The sequence below is a fragment of the Ranitomeya variabilis genome, chromosome 2 (assembly GCF_051348905.1).
Source record: "Ranitomeya variabilis isolate aRanVar5 chromosome 2, aRanVar5.hap1, whole genome shotgun sequence".
NCBI classification, from domain to species: domain Eukaryota; kingdom Metazoa; phylum Chordata; class Amphibia; order Anura; family Dendrobatidae; genus Ranitomeya; species Ranitomeya variabilis.
In genome coordinates, this window is record NC_135233.1 from 21,470,335 (window position 1) to 21,482,579 (window position 12,245).

At 46.4% G+C, this 12,245-nt stretch overlaps 1 protein-coding gene across 4 annotated transcripts in view; it reads left to right on the top strand.

Annotated features, from left to right (window-relative positions):
• Nucleotides 1–12,245, top strand: part of BABAM2 (BRISC and BRCA1 A complex member 2) — a 213,738-nt gene that overhangs the window by 167,952 nt on the left and 33,541 nt on the right. For all 4 annotated transcript variants that reach the window (XM_077282073.1, XM_077282072.1, XM_077282075.1 and 1 more), the window contains exons 8-9: nt 5,430–5,529; nt 10,191–10,261. In XM_077282073.1, the coding sequence (XP_077138188.1) occupies nt 5,430–5,529; nt 10,191–10,261 (171 nt within the window). The remainder of the gene's footprint in view (nt 1–5,429; nt 5,530–10,190; nt 10,262–12,245) is intronic.

The window sequence follows — 12,245 nt, forward strand, 5'->3', positions numbered from 1 at the left end:
CTAGTCATTACTGACGCTCCGTCGTTCCGACATTCAGAACGTCTGATTACAGATTTGTTATTTTTCCCCAGCGAGTGCCAAGGCGACACGTTCTCCTGCCAGCTTAGTGCGAGCTTCAATAGCCGAGCGCCCGTAATGGAGGCACCCTCGCTGCGCGGCTTGGGCTGTGGGCGTATTTTCATGTTCCTGATTAAGTCGATCATCTCCAGTTAGTGGGAGAAAAATAGCTGCAGATTACAGAACATACGGCCCAGCGCTGACGCACTCCGAGCCGAAAGGGAGCGGAAAACGCTGCAGAACGTTTCACCTTAAAGCGACATTACCTAGTGCTCCACTGAGCGGAGCAGGAGGCACAGGACTGTGCGGGGGCGACGTGACCGCAGCCAAGGACGACTCAAGGACTGACATTTATTAGCCATTACTGTGCTGCAATGTTTAATAACTCCCCCGATCATCCCATGTCATCTAGTAATAGGCCTTGTCCTTCCTGGATCTTCAAGGGTCTCTGCTGGGATCTAATGATGATAATCTTCCCATTCCGTGACCTATAATTAGCTGTGAAGGATATCATTATGTGCGAGGAGTTGGCGTCAGCACATACCTGTATAACCTGTGTGGAGGGCGCTCCTCACACGCGGCAGGGTGCACAGCGGCACGCCGGTGTCCTTAGAGGACATTTCCACTTTATACACCGTTTTACTGCTTATATCTAAATATAATATTTCAATATTAAAGCGTTGTGACTATGTACATACATTACACTGCAAATCATTTACTGCTAAAATCAGTCCTGCTTAAGATGAGACGGACTGTCGGCTCACTGAGAGATCACATTACAGCTTCCTGTTAAACATGGATAGAGGGGAAGAAACACACAACCCCGTTTTGCAACTTATGGCTGGATTAACAGCTACACTGCTCAGGATGACCAAATAATGTAATCACTACTTCTGTTTGCTGTTTGTACCTGGATTCACAGCAACAGCGCTGAGTACTTTTAGACAATGTCTTTTATGCCGCAGCACAATAGTGTTTTATTTTACACCAGTGCTGAAGTGTCAGCAACTCTGCACAGTACTACTGTATAATGTTTTCTAACACTTGTGTTTTTCCTCACCCCAGTGCTGAATGACAGCTGCACTAATCATTACTACAGTATAATGTCCTTTATGTTGCTGCTGAGCTTTAGTAAGTGTTTTATCTCATCTGAGAGCATGATTCACAGAGGCAATGCTTACTAATACTGTATAATGTCCTCATTGCTTTTTACTGAGTGTTGACTATGTGCTGGATTCTCAGCTACATTGCTAAGTACTGCTGTATAAGTGGTTTATTTCATCTCAAAGCTGACTCACAGCTGCACTGCTCAATATTGCTATATAATGTCCTCTATGTTGCTGTTGAGCTCCAGCAAGTGTTTCATTTCATCCAAGAGCAGGATTCACAGCTACAATGCTCACTACTGCTATATAATGCCCTCCACACTTTCTGCTAAGTGTTTATCTAAACATTGCTCAGTAATGCTGTATAATGTTTTCTACACTTCCTAGTGAGTGTTTTATCTTACCTCAGTGCTGAAATCACAGCTGCACTGCTCAGTACTGCTGTTTAATGCCCTCCATATTTCTGCTGTGTACTAGTAAATGTTTTCTCACCTGAGGCAAGAACTGGATTCCCAATGCTTAGGCCAGGTTCACATTTCGTTTTGGCAGTCCATTAGACGGACTGCGTTATGGACAGTCCGTTACCGCCGCCATTAATCCCTATGTCGGACGCATCGCTAGCGCACGCCCACAGTGGGAGTGCACTAGCAATGTGCCGTCATTGAGTGACGGACCCTGAGACGCAGGCTGCAGCGTTTCCGGGTCCGTCACTGCTAGCGCAGATAAAGCATCTGCTAGCTCTGTCTGCGTTAGCGCTAGCGAAATTCGGCACTTGCGTTTACAGCAGCCCATTAACACATGTGTTGAATGGGCTGCTGTTAACGCAATGTGAAACTGGCCTTACTACTTCCATATAATGTTCACCATTGCGCTGCTGCTTTATAGTAATTGTTCTCACTCCACTTCTGGATTCACAGCTACACTGCTTAGTTCTTCTGTAGATAATTATTCATGTTGCTTTTGCTTCTAGTAAATGTTTTATCTTACCCCAGTGCTGGTTTTCCAGTGACATCGTTGTTTATAATGTGTTCAAGTCTGTTGTACTCGAGTAAATGTTTTAATGTTTTATATTTTTGTATTTTTTGTGTTTTTATAAAATGTTTAAAGTTTTCAGTACAAAAATAAAATGCTAACATATTCTCACCGTAGTGTTAGATTCACAGCTGCATAGCTCAGTTCTGTCCTTCAATATCCTCCATGCTGCTGTAGTTTATAGTAGGTGTTTTATTTATGCCCCAAGCTGGATTCGCAGCTAGGCTGCTCAGTACTACAGAATAGTGTCCACCATGGTGCAGTTTAAACTGGAGGTCTGTTCATCCTGAACCTCCTGATACATAATAAGAATGCTCGAACTACAATCGGGACAGACTCGGTCAGAGTTGTAGCATCTGAGACATTGAGACACGTTATTACTGATGGTGGTGTCACCAGTGTTCTGGGGAAGAAACCAAGAGAACCTGGGAATGTCAGCACATCTGTATCTTATAAGTGGAGCGGCTGATATCCTATGCCAGGGCAGTACCCCGCACAGGGCCTGAGCCATCCCCCCATGTAATATCCGCCTCTACATCCTATCCTGATGATGAGATGGAACCTGCAATTTGACAAGAATCCTGACCTCATCCATATGTCGTTCCACACCCTTCTAAAAAGCATACTTGCCGGCTGAGTCAGCGCCCGTCCACACCCCGCACTATAAATGTATGTGTAAATGCAGATAAGCGGACGCCCGCTTTATAATGAGCGCGTAGGAACAGCCTCGCATTGTGCCTCCAAATATTATCCCGGATGGGTCCAGCCACGGATTCCACCTGGACTGGTCCTAGTAACCTAGATCATTGCTGCATATGCAGGCCGTAGATTTATCTTGCTCCAGTTATGGATTCACAGCTACACTGCTCAGTACAGCTGCCACCCATCATGTCTGCATTAGAGCCCTGGAAGGATATGTATACTGTGACAGCATGAGATGCAGAGCAGGTGTAACGTGACATCACCCGGTGCAGGTCACGCCGATGAGTCAGCCATGTTTGTATACTCTGACTAATCCACGCTGCGCCGGCTCCTGCACTGCTAACATGGACACTTAGGGTATGTGTCTACGTTCAGGAAACGCTGCGTTTTTGACGCAGCGCTGAGCCGCAGCGTCAAAAACGCAGCGTCCAGATGTCACAGCATAGTGGAGGGGATTTAATGAAATCCCGTCTCCACTGTGCAGGAAAAAAGGCATGCATTTTTTCCGCAAAAACGCACATGCGGTGCGTTTTTTAAGAACGCAGCATGTTGCTACAATGAGCAAAACACGCAGGAACACCGCAGGTGACCTGCCAGTGACCTCAGGTGCATTTTTGGTCAGGAGTTTACCTGCATAAAATCCTGACCAAAGCCTGAAGCAAAACTGAACGTGGACACATACCCTTATTCTGTCTAAACACGCCGTGCGTCCTCTCCTCACTACTTAAAGGGACAGGAAACTTGGATTCAGTCTTGGTTATCAGCTGCATGGTCGATGACACAGTAGTGCCCTGACAGCTGGAGGTTTGCTGCAGTGTACAGCTGGAGGTTTGCTGCAGTGTACAGCTGGAGGTGTGCTGCAGTGTACAGCTGGCGGTTTGCTGCAGTGTACAGCTGGCGGTTTGCTGCAGCGTACAGCTGGCGGTTTGCTGCAGCGTTCAGCTGGCGGTTTGCTGCAGCGTACAGCTGGCGGTTTGCTGCAGCGTACAGCTGGCGGTATGCTGCAGTGTACAGCTGGAGGTTTGCTGCAGTGTACAGCTGGCGGTTTGCTGCAGTGTACAGCTGGCGGTTTGCTGCAGTGTACAGCTGGCGGTATGCTGCAGTGTACAGCTGGCGGTATGCTGCAGTGTACAGCTGGAGGTTTGCTGCAGTGTACAGCTGGCGGTTTGCTGCAGTGTACAGCTGGCGGTTTGCTGCAGTGTACAGCTGGCGGTTTGCTGCAGTGTACAGCTGGCGGTATGCTGCAGTGTACAGCTGGCGGTTTGCTGCAGTGTACAGCTGGCGGTTTGCTGCAGTGTACAGCTGGCGGTTTGCTGCAGTGTACAGCTGGCGGTATGCTGCAGTGTACAGCTGGAGGTTTGCTGCAGTGTACAGCTGGAGGTTTGCTGCAGTGTACAGCTGGAGGTGTGCTGCAGTGTACAGCTGGAGGTTTGCTGCGGCTTACAGCTGGAGGTTTGCTGCAGTGTACAGCTGGAGGTGTGCTGCAGTGTACAGCTGGCGGTTTGCTGCAGCGTTCAGCTGGCGGTTTGCTGCAGCGTACAGCTGGCGGTTTGCTGCAGCGTACAGCTGGCGGTTTGCTGCAGCGTACAGCTGGCGGTATGCTGCAGCGTACAGCTGGAGGTTTGCTGCGGCTTACAGCTGGAGGTTTGCTGCGGCTTACAGCTGGAGGTTTGCTGCAGTGTACAGCTGGAGGTGTGCTGCAGTGTACAGCTGGAGGTGTGCTGCGGCTTACAGCTGGAGGTTTGCTGCAGTGTACAGCTGGAGGTGTGCTGCGGCTTACAGCTGGCGGTTTGCTGCAGTGTACAGCTTGGCGGTTTGCTGCAGTGTACAGCTGGAGGTTTTCTGCAGTGTACAGCTGGAGGTTTGCTGCAGTGTACAGCTGGAGGTTTGCTGCAGTGTACAGCTGGAGGTGTGCTGCGGCTTACAGCTGGCGGTTTGCTGCAGTGTACAGCTTGGCGGTTTGCTGCAGTGTACAGCTGGAGGTTTTCTGCAGTGTACAGCTGGAGGTTTGCTGCAGTGTACAGCTGGAGGTTTTCTGCAGTGTACAGCTGGAGGTTTTCTGCAGTGTACAGCTGGAGGTGTGCTGCAGTGTACAGCTGGAGGTGTGCTGCGGCTTACAGCTAGCGGTTTGCTGCAGTGTACAGCTTGGCGGTTTGCTGCAGTGTACAGCTGGAGGTTTTCTGCAGTGTACAGCTGGAGGTTTGCTGCAGTGTACAGCTGGAGGTTTTCTGCAGTGTACAGCTGGAGGTGTGCTGCGGCTTACAGCTGGCGGTTTGCTGCAGTGTACAGCTGGAGGTTTGCTGCAGTGTACAGTTGGATACCCTCCTCGATACCACGGCAGATTTTTTGCTGCTTCTGTGATTGCCGTCAGCTATGGGCATACGTCATTCAGGACAGGTGTCGGCAATGAAGGTTTCTGTTCATTAACAGCAAGCAGAGATCTCGAGAAAATAAAGCAAAGTCCAATAGAGAGTCCGATTGTCAGGTCGATGTCTCCTGTAATATAACGGGGTACGTGTGTTGTCTCTGCAGCGCTCTCGGGGGGTCCTCTGCTCTTCACATCCCAGCGTTCCCAAGCGGCGGGTGCCTGATCGATTACGTGCCCCAGATCTGTCAGTTACTGACCAATAAGGTAAGTCGTGGATGATGAGGATCATTTATGAGGGTAAAAAACACTAGAAATCATTTACCTAAAATCCCAGTATAGTAGAAAAGCAGCAAGTAGTCCCCAAATCACAAGAGGTAAAGCAAAGCTGGGCTCCACCCCTTTAAAGGTGATCTGTCCTATCTGAGAGCAGCATGATGTCAGGCCACAGACCCTGATTACAGTGTTGTGTCACTTACTGGGCTGCTTGCTGTAGTTTTGATCAAAGCCCTATTGTCTCTGCTTCAGATTTAACAGTGCTCTGAATTCTGAGCTCTGTGTAACCCCGCCCACACCACTGATTGCTAGCTTTCTTATACACTGTGCATAGGCAGAAAGCTGCCAATCAGTGGTGGGGGCATGCATATACCGAGGTCATGAGTATGAGAGACTACATGGCATCAGGTTTACTAGTGATAATCTCCTGCTGATAAAACTGATTTTATCAAAATTACAGCAAGAAGCCCAGTAAGTTACACATCACTGGAATCAGGGCCTCTGCCCCTACTATATTATGCTATCAAATTAGGTGGCAAAATCTGATGACAGGGTCTCATTAAAGAGGACCTTTCACTAATTTGAGTCTCCTTTGCGGAGATATTAGCGCTTAAAGTTTAGTTCTAATTTATGATGATTCCAAGGTGCTTTGCCAGAGGCTTTTCTATGGGGGCATGTACTTCTTCCCCTGCATGACGCTGAGCAATCCTGAGCAGGCAGCAACGTACAGGGGGAAAAAAAGCACACACACCCCCGCAATAGCTTAGAACAGATTTATCCTGTGTGAGACATGTAATGACAGACAGTGTACTCTTCTCACTGTGTGTGACTGCAAAGTGCCAGGAGTAGAGCAGAGCGTCATTACTATCACCTTCAGCCTTCATCTCAGAGCAGTCAGTGTGGGGAGAAGGGCAGAACAGCACAGCTGAGCTTTGTCTCCTTACAAAGATGCCTGCAGCTGCGACTCTTCTCTCATAGTGCTGCTTTCTCCTCCCCCCACATTACTGTAAGATGAAAGGTGTCGTCACACTTAGCTGAGCTCCTGACAGTGTGCAATTACACAGCTCTGCTGTGAGATGAGCGAAGAGAGCAGACTGTCATTATATGTCTCACACTGAGGAACCTTCTCTAAGTTACTGTGTGGGCTTTTCCTTTTTTTCCCCTGTATGTTGCTTCCTGCTTATGATTGGTTAACGTCATGAAGGGGAAGATGTACACGCCCCCAAGGATGAGCTAATTTCCCTGCAATGGATGAGCGAAATTAGATATTAAAAACTATGTTTATTCAGCTCTGCAGACAATATTCAATTTTGTGGCCTGTTTAATGTGCTCAAACAGGTGAAAGGTCCTCTATAAGATATCCCCAACATAACATAGCTCTGTCCAGAACTGCACTCACTATTCTGCTGGTGCAGTCACTGTGTACATACATTACTGATCCTGGGTTACATCCTGTATTATACCCCAGAGCTGCACTCACTATTCTGCTGGTGCAGTCACTGTGTACATACATTACTGATCCTGAGTTACCTCCTGTATTATACCCCAGAGCTGCACTCACTATTCTGCTGGTGCAATCACTGTGTACATACATTACTGATCCTGAGTTACACCCTGTATTATACCCCAGAGCTGCACTCACTGTTCTGCTGGTGCAATCACTGTGTACATACATTACTGATCCTGAGTTACATCCTGTATTATACCCCAGAGCTGCACTCACTATTCTGCTGGTGCAGTCACTGTGTACTTACATTACATTACTGATCCTGAGTTACATCCTGTATTATACTCCAGAGCTGCACTCACTATTCTGCTGGTGCAGTCACTGTGTACATACATTACTGATCCTGAGTTACATCCTGTATTATACTCCAGAGCTGCACTCACTATTCTGCTGGTGCAGTCACTGTGTACATACATTACTGATCCTGAGTTACATCCTGTATTATACCCCAGAGCTGCACTCACTGTTCTGCTGGTGCAATCACTGTGTACATACATTACTGATCCTGAGTTGCATCCTGTATTATACCCCAGAGCTGCACTCACTATTCTGCTGGTGCAGTCACTGTGTACTTACATTACATTACTGATCCTGAGTTACATCCTGTATTATACTCCAGAGCTGCACTCACTATTCTGCTGGTGCAGTCACTGTGTACATACATTACATTACTGATCCTGAGTTACATCCTGTATTATACCCCAGAGCTGCACTCACTATTCTGCTGGTGCAGTCACTGTGTACATACATTACTAATCCTGAGTTACATCCTGTATTATACTCCAGAGCTGCACTCACTATTCTGCTGGTGCAGTCACTGGGTACATACATTACTGATCCTGAGTTACATCCTGTATTATACCCCAGACCTGCACTCACTATTCTGCTGGTGCAGTCACTCTACATACATTACATTACTGATCCTGAGTTACATCCTGTATTATACTCCAGAGCTGCACTCACTATTCTGCTGGTGCAGTCACTGTACATACATTACTGATCCTGAGTTACATCCTGTATTATACCCCAGAGCTGCACTCACTATTCTGCTGGTGCAGTCACTGTGTACATACATTACATTACTGATCCTGAGTTACATCCTGTATTATACCCCAGAGCTGCACTCACTATTCTGCTGGTGCAGTCACTGTGTACATACATTACATTACTGATCCTGAGTTACATCCTGTATTATACCCCAGAGCTGCACTCACTATTCTGCTGGTGCAGTCACTCTACATACATTACATTACTGATCCTGAGTTACATCCTGTATTATACTCCAGAGCTGCACTCACTATTCTGCTGGTGCAGTCACTGTACATACATTACTGATCCTGAGTTACATCCTGTATTATACCCCAGAGCTGCACTCACTATTCTGCTGGTGCAGTCACTGTGTACATACATTACATTTCTGATCCTGAGTTACATCCTGTATTATACCCCAGAGCTGCACTCACTATTCTGCTGGTGCAGTCACTGTGTACATACATTACATTACTGATCCTGAGTTACATCCTGTATTATACTCCAGAGCTGCACTCACTATTCTGCTGGTGCAGTCACTGTGTACATACATTACATTACTGATCCTGAGTTACATCCTGTATTATACTCCAGAGCTGCACTCACTATTCTGCTGGTGCAGTCACTGTGTACATACATTACATTACTGATCCTGAGTTACATCCTGTATTATACTCCAGAGCTGCACTCACTATTCTGCTGGTGCAGTCACTGTGTACATACATTACATTACTGATCCTGAGTTACATCCTGTATTATACTCCAGAGCTGCACTCACTATTCTGCTGGTGCAGTCACTGTGTACATACATTACATTACTGATCCTGAGTTACATCCTGTATTATACTCCAGAGCTGCACTCACTATTCTGCTGGTGCAGTCACTGTGTACATACATTACATTACTGATCCTGAGTTACATCCTGTATTATACTCCAGAGCTGCACTCACTATTCTGCTGGTGCAGTCACTGTGTACATACATTACATTACTGATCCTGAGTTACCTCCTGTATTATACTCCAGAGCTGCACTCACTATTCTGCTGGTGCAGTCACTGTGTACATACATTACATTACTGATCCTGAGTTACCTCCTGTATTATACTCCAGAGCTGCACTCACTATTCTGCTGGTGCAGTCACTGTGTACATACATTACATTACTGATCCGGAGTTACATCCTGTATTATACTCCAGAGCTGCACTCACTATTCTGCTGGTGCAGTCACTGTGTACATATGTTTGTGATTCCAGACTGATTCTATCACTTTGTGTTCAGCTCCTATGGAAACTGTGTCTCCATGGTGACAGACGACATAGAATCACTGTGTAGTCAGCTCCGCCCCTTCTTTGTGATGTATTCCATTACATGAGCTGATGACAGGAGTAACCGCGGGATCCGACCGCTCTGGGATTTATGTGTAGTCTGTTACCATGGAGACACATAGGTTTGCATAAGGAGCTGTGGAGTTGAAGCTTTGCTGTATTCCTCCTACGAGTTGCTTTGGGTAATAATGGAGGGTGTCGCGTTGGACGTGGCCGGTGGCGTCTTCTCAGGGAGCCGCGTCTTGTACTTTTGTACGCCGTGGTCCGACGCTGGCATTTTCCCGCAGACACTGGCAGCGCTCCTCAGACGCCCCTCCACGGTTCTCATTTATTCTGTAAAGTGTCCGCGCAGCAGAGGAAATCCAGCGCTCCGCTGCCAGAAACAACACATGACATGGTCTTCCCTGCCGCCTGCCAAGTTCACAGAGAACGTCTCAAGAAAAATCTGGGTCAGACTGCGGCCGAGAAATGGAAAACCGAGCCGTGAAGTCCCTGAGATTTACTGTTCCTTGGGACAATGTCGCAGGTGTTTCCGACCCACAAAGTTTACATGGCTGCCGTCCTCACCAACATCGAGCCCCCTGCGGGGGGCGCACCGCCAGGAGCCTGTACCCTCGGTATATGAAGCTCTGACTGTTTTTCAGGCTGTATTGGACAGTTGCTTAAAGAGCAATTCCCTCTCCTTTGGATGTCCCTGGGTTGTTTGTGAACTCTTATGCCACCGCTTCATAGCTTTCTCCAGACTCCTGATAAGAAGGTGGTCTTCATGGTTCTTCTGATCCCCTCCGTAGGTGCAGTACGTCATCCAGGGGTACCACAAGAGACGGGAGTACATCGCTGCTTTCCTCAGCCATTTTGGAACGTGAGTACATGTTCGTTCTTCATTCTCTGCCATGCATTTTCTTTGCAGCTTGAAATCCACATTTTATTATAGAAAACTCCTTCATAGTTGTGCTAGTTCAGTTTCTCTCTGTGTCTCTATCATTTACAAAGAGATACAGGAGAGTAGTACTATCTGTGCTTACACTATTTCAGTAGAGAGGCAGTACTATCTGTGCCAGCATGTACAGGCACTGTCTGTGCCTACAGAATACAGTACAATGTGAGCGTTCTCATTGGTTGATACCTTTTAATGGTGAACTTAAAAGACTGTAATAAATTACAAGCTCTCGAGACTACTCGGGTCTCTTCATCAGGCATTGATGAATAGTCCTGAAAGGTTACAATTTGTTACATTTTAATGCTGAACTGAAAAGATGGTATCAACCAATGAGAACTCTCAAATGTTAATATTTTTCTATCTACTGGCTAATATGGTATAAACATATATATTTTTAATGTACAGAATATACTGGAAAAAACAGGGAGACGGTACTATCTGTGCCTTCTGCATATACCCAGAGAGATTGAGAGGCAGTAGTAACTGTATCCAAGGTAGTACTATCTGTTTCGACATCATTTACAAAGGAAACAAGAAGAAAGTACAATCTGTTAATAAATAATTTTCAAGGAATAATTACAATCTGTAACCACAACATTTATAGGGAGAAGCCGGGAGGCAGTACTATCAGTGCCTCCATTATTTCTACAGAGAGACAGGGAGACATTCCTATTTACGCCTACATAATTCATATAGAGAGACAGGGAGGCAGTACTATCTGTGCCTACATCATTATGTGAAGAGACAGGGAGGCAGTACTATCTTTGCTTACATCATTATATAGAGAAATAGGGAGGCAGTACTATCTGTTCCATCATTATATAAAGAAACAGGGAGGCAGTACTATCTGTGCTTACATTGTCATATAGAAAGACAAGAAGGCAGTACTGTCCGTGCCTACACCATTATGTAAAGAGTACTGCCTCCTTGTCTATCTGTGTTTTCATCATGATATCGAGAGACAGGTAGGCAGTACTATCTGTGCCTACATCATTATGTGAAGAGACAGGGAGGCAGTACTATCTTTGCTTACATCATTATATAAAGAAATAGGGAGGCAGTACTATCTGTGCTTACATTGTCATATAGAAAGACAAGAAGGCAGTACTGTCTGTGCCTACACCATTATGTAAAGAGTACTGCCTCCTTGTCTATCTGTGTTTTTACCATCATATCGAAAGACTGGGATGCAGTACTATCTTTTCCTACATGCCTACATCATTATGTAAATAGACATGAAGGCAGTACTATCTGTGCTTACATCATTATACTCTGCTCAAAAAAATAAAGGGAACACCAAAATCCCACATCCTAGATATCACTGAATGAAATATTCCAGTTGTAAATCTTTATTCATTACATAGTGGAATGTGTTCAGAACCATAAAACCTAAAAATGATCAATGTAAATCACAACTAATATCCCATGGAGGTCTGGAGTTGGAATGATGCTCAAAATCAAAGTGGAGAATGAAGTTACAGGCTGATCCAACTTCAGTGGAAATGCCTCATGACAAGGAAATGATGCTCAGTAGTGTGTGTGGCCTCCACGTGCCAGTATGATCTCCCTACAACGCCTGGGCATGCTCCTGATGAGGCGGCGGATGGTCTCCTGAGGGATCTCCTTCCAGACCTGGACTAAAGCATCCACCAACTACTGGACAGTCTGAGGTGCAACGTAACTTTGGTGGATGGTGCGAGACATGATGTCCCAGATGTGTTCAGTCAGATTCAGGTCTGGGGAACGGGCGGGCCAGTCCATAGCTTCAATGCCTTCATCTTGCAGGAACTGCTGACACACTCCAGCCACATGAGATCTGGCATTGTCCTGCATTAGGAGGAACCCAGGGCCAACCGCACCAGCATATGGTCTCACAAGGGGTCTGAGGATCTCATCTCGGTACCTA